Genomic DNA, 15,137 nt, shown 5'->3' on the forward strand with positions numbered 1-15,137 from the left:
CTAAAATTAGAACTAGGCTGACATTACATTTCACCCAGCTACAGTCTGAGGATTTTCATCACTGGGAGTCACACTGAAAACAATTCTGCCTTCAGTCCACTCCTAGTTGATACACTAACTTTGGACATGTCAGCTCCTGTATGCACTGACCGCGGTACGTATTTTTCAAAAACATTTTTTTTCCTACTCTTGACTTATAAATAGATAGCTGTTGATGCTTTTACTGTGTCTGTGTTTGCTGGAAGGTACAACTAAAGTTGGAATTGAATTTAAAAGTCTCTTTGGAGGTTCATAGTCATTCATCTAGTTGTCCTCCTCTGGAAGACTGACTTCCCCAGAAATCAAGAAGTGTTTCTTCAGAGATTGTAGTTCTTTTGTTTTCTTTTGACTCTGGGGAGTTGACTGCTCAGTCATGTCACAACCATGCTTACTTTACTGCCATGGTTTCTGTTCTTCTGTTGTAATAACCAAGGTAGAGAACACAATCCCACGTGGGAGGCAGAAATACATATATCACTACTGACTTGTTTTCCTCAAAGGGACATTGGTTACTGTTATAGGAAAATTGATCAAAGTTGATCAAAGTTTAATGGGAAATGGGGAAATGAATTGGCACATGAAGTTATACATGTCTAGTAAAATACACATTTACATGTAGGTACTTGAGATTTGAATTCTTTATTATCTGATAAATGCATGCTTCAAACCTGCTTACATCTGAGACAACAAATTATAACTGCACAATGTTATTAATTACCCAGAGGGTTGGATTATCAGCATAAATACTCCTAGTTTCTTGATGGGAGAAAGATCTTGCAAATCTGTTCCCATTTAAATGCTGCATTTATTGCTTTAAGTAAGGACCTCCTCCTAATAATTTCCTGCATATCAGTAATTATATATTCATCCTCAAATGTTAAAATTTTCCCTTTTTTAATACATTTTTCTTCCTCTCTCTGTCTGCCTTTCTGTCTCTCACACACAAATTACATAGTTTTAGTTTAAAGAAATCAGTAATTTAGAGGAGATTAATAATGGAAAAGCAATATTATGTACCCTTTTTATCACCCTAAAAGTAACCATTTTAACTCAGTATTTAGTTTTCAGTGGTTACCTCCTTAATACTTTTTTTCTTTTTCAAGGCAGTATGCTGTGTCTTCTCAGCTTTAGACATTATCTATTGTCTCATTATGAAAGATGATGCTTAAATTTACCTGCACTCCCATAGAGTTATATCTCTTTTAATTTCTTTTTTGTTGCCTTATAGCTTCAATACTTAAATCTCTCTCATTCCATAAAGTATAGACTATATCTCTTATCTCCCTCACTCTCTATTTTCTCATATCCTTCTATACCCTATTAAAAGGACTTTTATTTTTATATTTTGAAGATGTATTACATTCTGGTTTTTTAGCCACAAATAATCTTTGCTTTTTCATAGGTTGATTTATTTCAAAAGTTGATTTTCATCACTCAGAAAAGAAACTTTGTGCCCTTATCAAAGCCCCGTGGTTATCATTAATCTACATTCTTTCTTCATGGATTTGCCTATTCTGGACATTGCATATAAATGGAATAATACAATGTTTGGTGCTTTGTGTCTTCTATCAACATCATTTTACTCAAAGTTTCCCCATGATGTTGCAGTGCTTAGGTTCCTTTTCATGCCAGAATAACATTCTATTGTATGGATGTCACATTTTGTTCATTAATAGCCATTTGTTAGTTAACGGCCATTTGTTTACACTTGTCAGCTACTTCTTTTCCACTTTGGGGCCATTGTGAATAATGCTATTATCAACATTCATGTACAAGTTTTTGTGTGAACATATATTTTAATTTCTCTTGGGTATAAACCTAGATTGATCTTTTTCTATTTTGTGCCTTCCATTTTTTCTATTTTCATGTTTTAGGTATGACCTTGTAAATAATACACAGGATTTTGTCTTTCATTTAGTCGGGCAATCTTTATTAGCCTGGAGCAGTTAATAATCCAAAAAACATAAATTATGATCATGATATCATTTTATGCAGTAATATGGGGTGAAGATATACATCAATGGGGAAACAATTTCCAATGAAAACTGTTCCTATAATTAAGGTAGAGGCCACTTGTTTTCCATTGGAAATTACTTACTACAACTGTACAAGGAAAACAATTGGCCTCTATCTTATAAATTTGAACATAGTGATCTAACAATTCTAATTCTGGGTATACTCAATAGAAATAATACCACTTGAGCAGCAAGAAGATAAGAACAGGAATTTCAGAAACAGTTTTGCTCATTTGAGCAAAAATTTGGAATCTAAATATCCACATTAATTAGAATGGATAAATTGTGTCATTTTGGATATCATGCTTTGTCAGTGTATAACATGCTTTTCCTTCTTTATGGAGCTATATAATTCCTCATAATATGCATCTACTGTAATTTACTGGTAGAAAGTTATTGTTGTTTCCAACCTTTTGCTGTCATGAAAAACCCTACAGTGAATAATTTTGTATGTGTCATTTTCAAATCGAAAATATTTTCAGTGTAAATTCCTACAAGTGTTGGTGTGACTCTTAAGTTTGATAGATGTTACCAGAATTCTCTCCGTAGAGACTTGAACAATGTGCGCTGTCACATTCAGTGTATGAGAGCACCTTTTTCCCTATGCTGTTGCAAATTTTACTTCCTTCCAAACTGTATACCTGTCTATTTTATTCACGATATTGCTTTATTGCATTTCAATATAATGTTGAATAGAAGTGGTAATTGTGGACATCTTTTACTCCTTGAATTTTGAAGAAATAATTTAATTGTGAATCAAACTCTTTCATTATTGCTAGTTAATTTGGTGAAAAATCAATACCACTACATGAGAGGCAAAGAACATCTCATCAAATAGATCTACCGTGATTTACACAACCATTCCCCTATTGTTGTTTGCCTCTCTTTTCCGAGCTTCAGGTCACAATCCTCAATGTTAGATGAGTCCATTTGCAATTTATTTTCCACAAGGGCAAACAATCCCACCATATTACCACTTAACTGAATTCCAGCTTGTGTATATAGGGTCTAGATTAAGTAGCTCTGTCAAGATGCCTGCTCATCTTGTATATCCGTTACTGCATATTTCCCTATAATTGGACATGTAAAGCGGTTGCAGTGTTTCATTACTGTGAATTAATAGTAACAAAGGAAGTAGACTTGGCATCAGTTCCACCCTCTGTCACTTATTAGAGACAGGATGTAAACCACTTAGCCACCTTTTCTAGGGCTCGATTTTCTCCTCTTTATACAAAGACAATAAAAGTACCCATGTCATGACATTTTTATGAGAATTATTAAGTGAAATATGGCATGTAAAGTACATTAAATAGTCTTGGAAACATAGAATGTGTTCAATAAATATAAGCTATTATGTTCATTATGGCACTCAGTAAACATTCTGAAACACATTTCCCCCTATCTTCTCTGGTTCAATCAGGTCCTTTCTGAGATGGCATCTGTGATTCAGTTATTCAAAATTTAATGAAGTTGGTGACCCTGTGACAATGTGGAGAAATCATGTCAGAAAATGTGGTTAGTACTGGGGCTGTCAATGCTGTAAAGGAAGTTTGGGAAAAAAGAATAAAGAAACTCAATGAAGACCTGAAGCGAGAGAAGGAATTCCAACAAAAGTATGCTAAACCATGTTTATTATTTTGAATTAACAAAAATTTATAACATCTTCATTATTAAAATAGTATTTATTAATTGCCTTATTATTGAATTTTATAGAAGTTTTTATTTACAGAAAACTCAAAATATAACTAAAGGAAGCACCTGACAATGAAGTGTGGCCATATGATGCTAGCCACAAAAAATACAAATGAATTTAGTAATTATCCTAGGAGTCTGTTCAACATTCATCAAAGTTCGATTAGTATCATTTAGTCTACTTTTCACTGGAGAAGGAAATGGCAACCCACTCCAGTCTTGCCTGGAGAATCCCTGGGACGGGGGAGCCTGGTGGGCTGCCGTCTATAGGGTCACACAGAGTTGGACATGACTGAAGTGACTTAGCAGCAGCAGCAGCAGCAGTCTACTTTTCAGAGATTGTTTGTTCAACATTATATTCCCTAGGAGTTAAAACAACATCTTGCATTAGAAGTTCAGTCGATTCTCACCTAACTAAATAGCTGTGAGTTCCAGCCAGGGCCACTGTGGATCACCTGAGTCCTCTCTTTGGGTTATAGTTTGACTCTCATTTCCTCTGCCTTATTGATACCTACCTACTTTCCTCACTGGATGTTTCCAAAGTATTGCATTACTTTTACAAGGATAGCCCCTGTCCTCATAGATTCCATATAGCTCCCTACAGTTATCATTCATTAGATCTCTTTCTAAACATTGAATGGCAATGTTTAGTGTTTTGCAATATGTACAAATATCAAGCCATTATGTTGTACTAGACTTGAATTGTTGTTCCATTGAACATTAGACTTGTTGTACCATTAGGCTTGTACCATTATGTTGTATTAGACTTAATATAATGTTATATGCCAATTATATCTCATTTTAAAAAATGGTCTTGTGTCAGCTAATAAAAGAAAATGTGACTAAAAATGGCTTAAACAATAGGGAAGTCCTGAGTTTAGGCAATTCCAAAGCTTGCACAATTTTCTGGACTCTGTTTCTTCCACCTTCACAGCTAATTTTGGTATGCCAGTTTGGTCCTCAGGTTAGCTTCTCTCAGTGTTGCAGGGTGGCTGGTACACTTTCAGGCATCGCAGCCAGACATCATTATGTTATCGGAAGAGTGGGAACAATTATATTTATTTCTGTTTCTTATTTAAGAATGAAAATACCTTTCTGAGGTCCCCTAGCTAGCCTCTCCTTCACCTCTCATGGGCCAGAATCAGGTCATTTTTATACCCTTAATCCAGTAACCTTTTAGGGGAATGAGATTGTATGACTGGTTTAGACAAATGAAGATTTATACTTCGGTAACTTGGAGGGAGTGTAAAAACTTGGAAATAACTGGTATTCTCCCAGAAAAGAAGAGGACTGGCATAGCACTCCACTGCGTCAGACATTCAGGCTTTTTATCTTGTTGCTCAACTGGGCATGGTTTCCATTCCTTTAGGAACGGACTTTAGTTACTTCATGGCCCGAAATACATAGATAGACCAACTGTGGCCAACGTACTTGATTCCAGCCAGCCGGAAGTTGCACACATTACTATTTCTGCTAACATCTCACTAGCCAAAGCTTCACATGACCCATTCCTAACAGCAAGGGAGGATGGCTAAATGAAGTCTTGTGCCCAGTTATATTTAGAGATCTATTATGAGGAAGAAGAGGAATAACATATTGGAGAATGATAAGCAATCTCTGTGACACATGGGTGATGTTATTTTCTCCATTTTAAAGTCAGAAAACCTGAAGGATAGGCCTAGGTAACTTGTCAAAGATCATACTGCTAATAAATGTGGAACTGGTATTCACTAGTATTCATACCTAAGCAATCTGACTCAGTAAGCATTATATTAACCTCAGGTCTTAAATTTCCCTAGATTGACCCTTTACAGTAAAACTACTCTTACAAAACCTATTATGTTTATATTATACAATTATGATAAACTTGAGTACTCTTTTTTAAAACTTTTACTGAAATATAGTTGATTTACAATGTCATATTAATTACTGCTGTATAGCAAAGTGACTCAGTTACACCACACACACACACACACACATATATATATATCCTTTTTCATATTCTTTTCCATTATGGTTTATCACAGGCTATTGAATATAGTTCCTTGTTGTTTATCCATCCTATATATACACTACTTTATATCTGCTAATCCCAAACTCCCAATCCTCCCCCCTCCAACACTCCCATCCTTGGCAACCATAAGACTGTTCTCTTTTAACTCAAGTACTCTTAATAAATCCTATCCAATTTTTTAAAAAGCAGTGGTCAGAAATCATGAGTTATTACTTTACTCCTGACTTTCACCTATTAATATTAAACATGTCTGGCTAAGAATCATTTAATTTCAGCAGCTTCAATTTTCTCTGCACAAAACAGGCAAGGGCCAAAAAAAGATAACAATGTAATCTAATGCTCTTTTCTCAGCTAAAAGTGGCTAAAGATTTAACTAAAAACCCTTAAGTTTAACTTTTTTTTTTTGGTTGCACCACGGGATCTTAACTTCCCCCACCAGGAATCTGACCCATACTTCCTGCAGTGGAAGCATGAAGTCTTAACCACTGTACCACCAGGGAAGTCCCCCAAGCCTTACATGTAAACAGAAATTGTTCTGTCTTTTGATACAAGGTGGCCTGGAAAAAAATTAAGCACTTGGGTAAGAGTTGATATAACGACATTTGACAAAGGCTTTCAGTTCAGTTCAGTTCAGTTGCTCACTCGTGTCCAACTCTTTGTAACCCCATGAATCGCAGCACGCCAGGCCTCCCTGTCCATCACCATCTCCCAGAGTTCACTCAAACTCACGTCCATCGAGTTGGTGATGCCATCCAGCCATCTTATCCTCTGTCATCCCCTTTTCCTCCTGCCTCCAATCCCTCCCAGCATCGGAGTCTTTTCCAATTAGTCAACTCTTCACATGAGGGGGCCAAAGTACTGGAGTTTCAGCTTTAGCATCATTCCTTCCAAAGAACACCCAGGGCTGATCTCCTTTAGAATGGACTGTTTAGATCTCCTTGCAGTCCAAGGGACTCTCAAGAGTCTTCTCCAACACCACAGTTTCAAAAGCATCAAATGCTTTAGAGTATAATAAAAGGGTTTTAGAGGAGGTAGAAAATTTCTATTCAAAACTTGAAAGAGCCTCAAGCTTAAAATAAGCAGTGTAGGAATTACAGAATATTAGAGCTAGAAGAAACACTAGATATTATTTAATCCAAACCCCATATATTATTGGCAAAATCCTTGGAAGTGAGATGTCTTGTCCATGATCTCTGAATTAAGTGATACATTCTGGATTTAGATCACACAGAGCCAGAAAGAATAAGTGAATCATTAAAGAAATGGAAATAAACTTATCTGGTAATAGTTACGCTCACTATAAACTCATTAAGGACAGAGGTTTTTGTATCCACAATGTCTAACATAATATTTGGCATATAATAGGTGCTTGATGGAGATCTTTAATTGAAGTTAGAGTATAGGGAGTAAGACACCTCATTGCTCAACATTATATCTTACTCTGAATATGTATATCTAAGTGAGTAGTATAGTAATTAATAATCATTATGTCTACCATTTGAATAATTCTATTTTTATAAAACATGGTATAATTGAATATAAGGCATCATATATTTTGTCTCACTTAATCACATTTATTGCAAGCTTCCCTACTAGGGCTTCCCTCGTAGCTCAGGCGGTAAAGCATCCGCCTGCAATGCAGGAGACCTGGGTTCAGTCCCTGGGTTGGGAAGAGCCCCTGGAGAAGGAAATGGCAACCCATCCCAGTATGCTTGCCTGGGAAATTCCATGGACAGGGGATTCTGGTGGGCTACAGTCCATGGGGCCGCGAAGAGTTGGGCGTGAGTGAGCGACTGTTCAGTCTGGAAGGCCACACACAGTCATGGCCGCAGTGCAATTGTTAGCAAATTAGTTAATATTCAGAAAAGTAGTGGATGGAAATATGCAGGCTCCATAGAAATATTTTGCAAACACAAACATACAGAGATAGCAAATATTACACTTTTAGAGATATTTGGTTTTCTGTTCATTAAAATAAAACCCTCTCTGAAGATCAGTTAGTATGTAAAATTGCTAAGTATATATATTAACTCTCAGATTGTCAAGAGAATTTTGGTAAATAAATATTCAAATTGATTAAACCTTTGTTCTTTAATGATTGCTTATATTTTGTTTATTCTGTATCATTCTAATAGGCTAAAAGTGTAAAGTTTTCAATTCTAAACTCATTATTTTTCATACGTGAAAAATTTCTAGTATAGGAATAGGTAACCTTCTGTAACCTTTGTTAATCATTTTTATAGCTTGACATTATGTATTTTTGCTATGAACCAAAATTCAATAGGATGTATTCCAGAATTTTGTGCATTTTTATATCTGGAAAACTAAATCTCGATAAAATGGAATATAGTAATATACAATTTAACTCTGAAGTTGAACTATATCATTTGCAACCCTTTTAAAAACTTTTAAACTAGATAGCTATAGATTAGATATTTAATAAATGCAAATCAAAACAACAGTGAGGTACCACTTCACACCCACTAGGATAGCTATGATCAAGAAGATGGACTCGAACAACTGTTGGCAAAGCTATGGAGCAACTAGAGCCCTCATACACTGCTGGTGGGAAGGGAAAATGACGCAAGCAATTTGGGCACAATTTGGCTTAAAAAAGTTAAATGTAGATTTATGAAATGATCCAGCAATTCCACTCCTAGGAATATACACACACTCAAGGGAAACGAAAACATAGATCTACCTGAAAGTTTTACATGAATATTCATAGAAGCATTATTTATAATAGTTACAAATGTCCATCAACTGATGAATGGGTCAACAACTTTGGTATATCCATGCAGTTGAATTTAAGGGACTAGATCTGATAGACAGAGTGCCTGATGAACTATGGAATGAGGTTTGTGACATTGTACAGGAGACAGGGATCAAGACCATCCCCATGGAAAAGAAATGCAAAAAAGCAAAATGGCTGTCTGAGGAGGCCTTACAAATAGCTGTGAAAAGAAGAGAAGTGAAAAGCAAAGGAGAAAAGGAAAAATATTCCCATTTGAATGCAGAGTTCCAAAGAATAGCAAGGAGAGATAAGAAAGCCTTCCTCAGCGATCAATGAAAAGAAATAGAGGAAAACAACAGAATGGGAAAGTCTAGAGAGCTCTTCAAGAAAATTAGAGATACTAAGGGAACATTTCATGCAAAGATGGGCTCAATAAAGGACAGAAATGGTATGGACCTAACGGAAGCAGAAGATATTAAGAAGAGGTGGCAAGAATACACAGAAGAACTGTACAAAAAAGATCTTCACAACCCTGATAATCACAATGGTGTGATCACCAACCTAGAGTCAGACATCCTGGAATGCGAGGTCAAGTGGGTCTTAGGAAGCATCACTACGAACAAAGCTAGTGGAGGTGACGGAATTCCAGTTGAGCTATTTCAATCTTAAAAGATGATGCTGTGAAAGTGCTGCACTCAATATGCCAGCAAATTTGGAAAACTCAGCAGTGGCCACAGGACTGGAAAAGGTCAGTTTTCATTCCAATCCCAAAGAAAGGCAATGCCAAAGAATGCTCAAACTACTGCACAATTGCACTCATCTCACATACTAGTAAAGTAATACTCAAAATTCTCCAAGCCAGGCTTCAGCAATACATGAACTGTGAAATTCCAGATGTTCAAGCTGAATTTAGAAAAGGCAAAGGAACCAGAGATCAAATTGCCAACATTGTTGGATCGTTGAAAAAACAAGAGAGTTTCAGTAAAACATCGATTTCTGCTTTATTGACTATGCCAAAGCCTTTGACTGTATGGATCACAATAAACTGTGGAAAATTCTTTTTTTTTAATTTAATTTTATTTAACTTTACAATATTGTATTGGTTTTGCCATATATCAAAGTAAATCTGCCACAAGTATACATGTGTTCCCCATCCTGAACCCTCCTCCCTCCTCTCTCCCCATACCATCCCTCTGGGTTGTCCCAGTGCACCAGCCCCAAGCATCCAGTATCATGCATCGAACCTGGACTGGCGACTCGTTTCATATGTGATATTATACATATTTAATGCCATTCTCCCAAATCATCCCACCCTCTCCCTCTCCCACAGAGTCCAAAAGACTGTTCTATACATCAGTGTCTCTTTTGCTGTCTCGTATACAGGGTTATTGTTACCATCTTTCTAAATTCCATATATATGCGTTAGTATACTGTATTGGTGTTTTTCTTTCTGGCTTACTTGTATAATAGGCTCCAGTTTCATCCACCTCATTAGAGCTGATTCAAATGTATTCTTTTTAATGGCTGAGTAATACTCCATTGTGTATATGTACCACAGCTTTCTTATCCATTCATCTGCTGATGGACATCTAGGTTGCTTCCATGTCCTGGCTATTATAAACAGTGCTGAGATGAATAACTGTGGAAAATTCTGAAAGAGATGGGAATACCAGACCACCTGATCTGCCTCTTGAGAAACCTGTATGCAGGTCAGGAAGCAACACTCAGAACTGGACATGGAACATCAGACTGGTTCCAAACTGGGAAAGGAATACATCAAGGCTGTATATTGTCACTCTGCTTATTTAACTTATTATGCAGAGTACATCATGAGAAACGCTGGGATAGATGAACCACGCTGGAATCAAGATTGCTGGAAGAAATACCAATAACCTCAGATATGCAGATGACACCACCCTTATGGCAGAAAGTGAAGAAGAACTAAAGAGCTTCTTGATGAAGGTGAAAGAGGAGAGTGAAAAAGTTGGCTTAAAGCTCAACATTCAGAAAACTAAGATCATAGCATCTGGTCCCATCACTTAATGGCAAATAGATGGGGAAACAGTGGAAACAGTGTCAGACTTTATTTTGGGGGCTCCAAAATCACTGCAGATGGTGACTGCAGCCATGAAATTAAAAGATGCTCACTCCTTGGAAGGAAGGTTATGACCAACCTAGACAGCATATTAAAAAGCAGAGACATTACTTTGCCAACAAAGGTCCGTCTAGTCAAGGCTATGGTTTTTCCAGTAGTCATGTATGGATGTGAGAGTTGGACTATAAAGAAAGCTGAGCACCAAAGAATTTATGCTTTTGAACTGTGGTGTTGGAGAAGACTCTTGAGAGTCCCTTGGACTTCAAGGAGATCCAACCAGTCCATTCTAAAGGAGGTCAGTCCTGAGTGTTCATTGGAAGGACTGATGTTGAACCTGAAACTCTAGTACTGATGTGAAGAGCTGACTCATTTGAAAAGACCCTGATGCTGGGAAAGATTGAAGGCAGGAGGAGAAGGGGACAACAGAGAATGAGATGGTTGGATGGCATCACTGACTCAGTGGACATGAGTTTGGGTAGGCTCTGGGAGCTGGTGATGGACAGGGGGGCCTGGTATGCTGCAGTCCTTGGGGTTGCAAAGAGTTGGAACAACTGAGCGACTGAACTGAACTGAACTGATGCAGTAGAATATTCTTCTTCTATAAAAAGGAAATGCATACTGATACACACATGCACAAATTTTGGATAAAACTCTGCTTCACAAAAGACCACATATTATAGAATACCTTTTATATGAAATATCTAGTATAGGCAAATGCATAGCTATTGAAAGGAGGTTATTGGCTGCCAGGGGCTGAGGGAGGGAGGAATAGGGAGTGACTGCTCAGGCATGGGTTCTTTCTTGAGTGCTGAAAATGTTTGGATCAGACAGTGGTTATGGTTGCACAGTTCTGCAGATATACCAGAAAACACCAAATTGTGTCAGATTTTTATGGTATATGAATTATATCTTAACAAATCTGTACAAAAAATCTAAGGAGAGGTATAATACTTTTCAGAAACTTAAAAAGAGGGCATTTATCATATTAATCAAATTAAATGTCTTGCAAAATAATTCTTGTCTGATTTCCAGATACTGTCAATCAAATGTTTGTTTTTAATGGGTTACTTTTTCATACAAAAGTGAATGCTACCTATGTTACTACCTGTGACCTAAAATGATTTCCTGGTCTCCTAGGCTAGTGCGAATCTGGGAAGAACGAGTATGCTTAACCAAGCTAAGAGAAAAGGTCACCAAGGAAGATGGAAGAGTCATTTTAAAGATAGAAAAAGAGGAATGGAAGGTAAGTTTTATAGAAGCAATATTTTTTATATTTTGCATTGTGTGGGAGAGTTGAGAGAATGATTCTTAGAGTGTGTGCTTAAGTCTGAAATAGTTAGGAATTCTGATTTTAATAGTGTTTAATATCAAATGAATTTGGGCGACAGGAACTGAAAATGAACATAACTTCCCAACTTTTTTGTGCAAAAATTCAACCAGTGTGCTTTAATGCTGCCTAAATTTCAGTCATTTGTAGTATTTTCTCCACTAATCCTTCTAATAGGCATTTTCTCAGTTTTCATAAAGACTGTCTGCTTAACGAAAATCATATTGCTTTCCAAAGCTAATGCTCAGGTAAAAGTTCACAAAATGGAAATGTATATTAATTTTTCTTAGGTCCACAATCGGATTCATATTATCTTCTCTTTCTCTCCTTCCCTCCCTCTCTCTTTCTCTTTCACACATACACATATACATATACAAACAGATATCTGTTTAATTATTGTATGTTAGGCCTAGTATAATTTTAACAAGGGCCAACTTTATCCCTTAACTCAGTGTTTGTCTTCATACACATTGGTATATTTAGCTAGGTGGTTACCACCTTTATTTTGTCTTTTGGCTGCTGTAGGCTGATAGAGAAAAGGCATAAAGTTCAGAAGAGTTGAAACTTTAAAACTCTTAATTTAAAAGACAATCGTCTTTAAAACACTATACTATTTCGAAACAGAAAGGAAAGGGACTTTCCTGGTGGTCCAGTGGTTAAGAATCCACATGCCAGTGTAGGGGACACGTGTTCTATCCCTTGTCCTGGAAGATCCCATATGCCATGGGGCACCTGAGTCTGTGTGCCGCGACTATTGAAGCTTGCCTGCTTAGAGCCTGTGCTTCTCAACAAGAGAGGCCACAGCAACTAGAGACTGGCCCCCGCTCACCGCAACTAGAGAAAGCCTGTGTGCAGCAATAAAGACCCAGAGCAGCCAAAAATAAATAAATAATTTAAAAAAAAGAAAGGCAAGAGAAGTTTGAATTACTGATTAAAATGATCTTTTCTTCTATAATTTCAATTAACCACCATATTCTCATTTTCAATAACATATGTACTCTCATTAAGCCTAATAAAGAATCTTTAGAACACAGCTGTATGTGTGAGCAATATTGACTAAAATACCTTATTTTTGTTTATGTTATTCTGACTGGGGTTTGAAGGTTTAGCATCCCCTCTGGAAAGTAAAGTTCTTAAAACTTAGAAGTAGCACAAAGCACTTGGAAATGTAACTCATTAAAGAAAAAATATTCCTAATTTCTTTTACAAATCAAGTAATATCTCTACAATCACATTTCAATGTGGCATGATACTGAAATAATTTAAGTAATATAGTAACCCTATCATTTCTTTTTCTTGAGTTTAGACTCTCCCTTCTTCTCTACTAAAACTGAATCAGCTACAGGAATGGCAACTTCATAGAATTGGCTTGCTGAAAATTCCTGAATTCATTGGAAGGTTCCAGAACCTTATTGTGTTAGATTTATCTCGAAACACAATTTCTGAGATACCTCGAGGAATTGGTAAGGAAGATTGCTTCTATTCCTGTGTTTTTTATTGAAAAAATTTTTTTTGATACATGGAATAAAGATCTCATCTTTATATAGTCCTACATCTTGAGAAAACTCTAAACATCTGAGTTGAAGCTTCCAGGAGGTCCAAGCTTCTGGGTTTCCTGAGGTGATTCAAGATGAGGTTTTAATGCAAGAAAAGTCTCTTTGGAAATAATATTGTACTGATTCTGGAAACAATATTGTTAGTTCAGTTATTCCTTCTACAAGGGAACTGATTGAAGACAAGAAAGAAAAATTAGATAAAATTCTTTAAAAGAGGGGGAAAAAAATCCCCAAATGGAAAAGTGGTCAGGATATAGTACAGATAAACCAGAACAAAAAATTTTTTTTGCATGTACTGATAAATCATCTGCTGCTTTTCTGAAGAAGGCGCAGGAAACATACCAGGAAAAGGGAAGAGCCCAAATGTGAACTTCCCAATTTGAACCTGGAAAGTAAGTTATACTGTAATACTTAATAACTGGAAACAGTATTTTATATCCCTCTGCTATTTATTGTGTATTATTTTTCCATAGGACTGCTCACTAGACTTCAGGAACTGATTCTTAGTTACAATAGAATCAAAACTGTCCCCATGGAACTAAGTTACTGTGCCAGCTTGGAGAAACTTGAACTTGCTGTTAACAGAGACATCAGTGATCTTCCACAAGAGGTCAGAATGATGTAAATGCCTATGATTATATTTTCCATCTAATAGTGATTTATTTCTCCCCTGTAAGATCACTAGTGAAAAAATGCTATAAATTTTATTTCAGAAAATATTTAGAGAGAACAATTTATTATTATAAAACATGTTTTTAATTAGAGAAAGACCTATTTAGCATAAAAGATATTTCTACTATTGGCACAATACCGACAATATTTGTTGACTAGACTATGATCTCCTTGAAGGCCAGGGTGAGAATCATGTTTCTATTCCCAGAATTGAAGGCTCAGCTCAGTATGAAGTCATTACGCAATACTGAATGAATGTCCTTATCATAAAGCACAGGCAGTGTGGTGACAGAAAAACTCTTTTTATCTGTTGGTTTTTATAGGTGATCAGGTTTTGAGGTACAGGTGAAGTGAAAGGACATGAATTCTTCAGGTTAGGAAGTATATTTGCTAGCTTCCCAGGCTCTATCAAGGAAAAGCCAAGGCGATGGGCTTGTGAAGCCTTCAAACTTTTCATTGGTATATCTTATTATTGGTAAAACTGATCATAGAGATACAGATTCTTGTATTATTTTTCAAGCATATTTAAGGCTCTTATGAATCAGCAAAGGAAATTTCCATGGTGCTTTGCCTAGAAAACAATGATTTTGCAGGATAAGAGTTATATAAAAGAATAAAATTCACTTCATCTTGGTTATCATACTTGATTATGATGAAAATCATGATCATAGGGACAATTTCTTTTTATCTAAGAGAAGGCCAATAAATATTTCATTTCTAATTCCTAATTATTGTGATTTTGTTTTTAGCTTTGGTTCTGTCAGTAAAAAGTGAATTTGGGCATGTCTAATAACCTATCTTAACCTTAATGTCTTTACTTAAAGGTTTTATAGGAACAAATACTGAACTGAGATCATGAGCCTGGAATTATTTCCAAGTGTGGCCTTTAAGTAGCTGTGAGGCCTTGAACATACCACTTTACCTAAGTTAGGTCTCAGTTTTCACATATGCAAAATGAAGATTTAGATTATAATGGTTTTAATATCTTTCTTC

The 15,137-nt window shown here is 36.2% G+C and overlaps 1 protein-coding gene across 2 annotated transcripts in view; it reads left to right on the plus strand.

The window, feature by feature from the left end:
* Nucleotides 1–15,137, plus strand: part of LRRC39 (leucine rich repeat containing 39) — a 22,788-nt gene continuing 7,651 nt past the window's right edge. The window contains exons 1-5 of one of the 2 annotated variants that reach the window (XM_006049786.4): nucleotides 1–154; nucleotides 3,475–3,667; nucleotides 11,727–11,832; nucleotides 13,223–13,379; nucleotides 13,946–14,082. In XM_006049786.4, coding sequence (XP_006049848.1) covers nucleotides 3,555–3,667; nucleotides 11,727–11,832; nucleotides 13,223–13,379; nucleotides 13,946–14,082 — 513 coding nt within the window. In that variant the 5' untranslated portion in view covers nucleotides 1–154; nucleotides 3,475–3,554. The remainder of the gene's footprint in view (nucleotides 155–3,474; nucleotides 3,668–11,726; nucleotides 11,833–13,222; nucleotides 13,380–13,945; nucleotides 14,083–15,137) is intronic. The other variant, XM_006049787.4, reaches the window with a different exon arrangement.

The sequence above is a fragment of the Bubalus bubalis genome, chromosome 6 (genome assembly GCF_019923935.1).
Source record: "Bubalus bubalis isolate 160015118507 breed Murrah chromosome 6, NDDB_SH_1, whole genome shotgun sequence".
In the NCBI taxonomy this organism is placed as follows: Eukaryota; Metazoa; Chordata; class Mammalia; order Artiodactyla; family Bovidae; genus Bubalus; species Bubalus bubalis.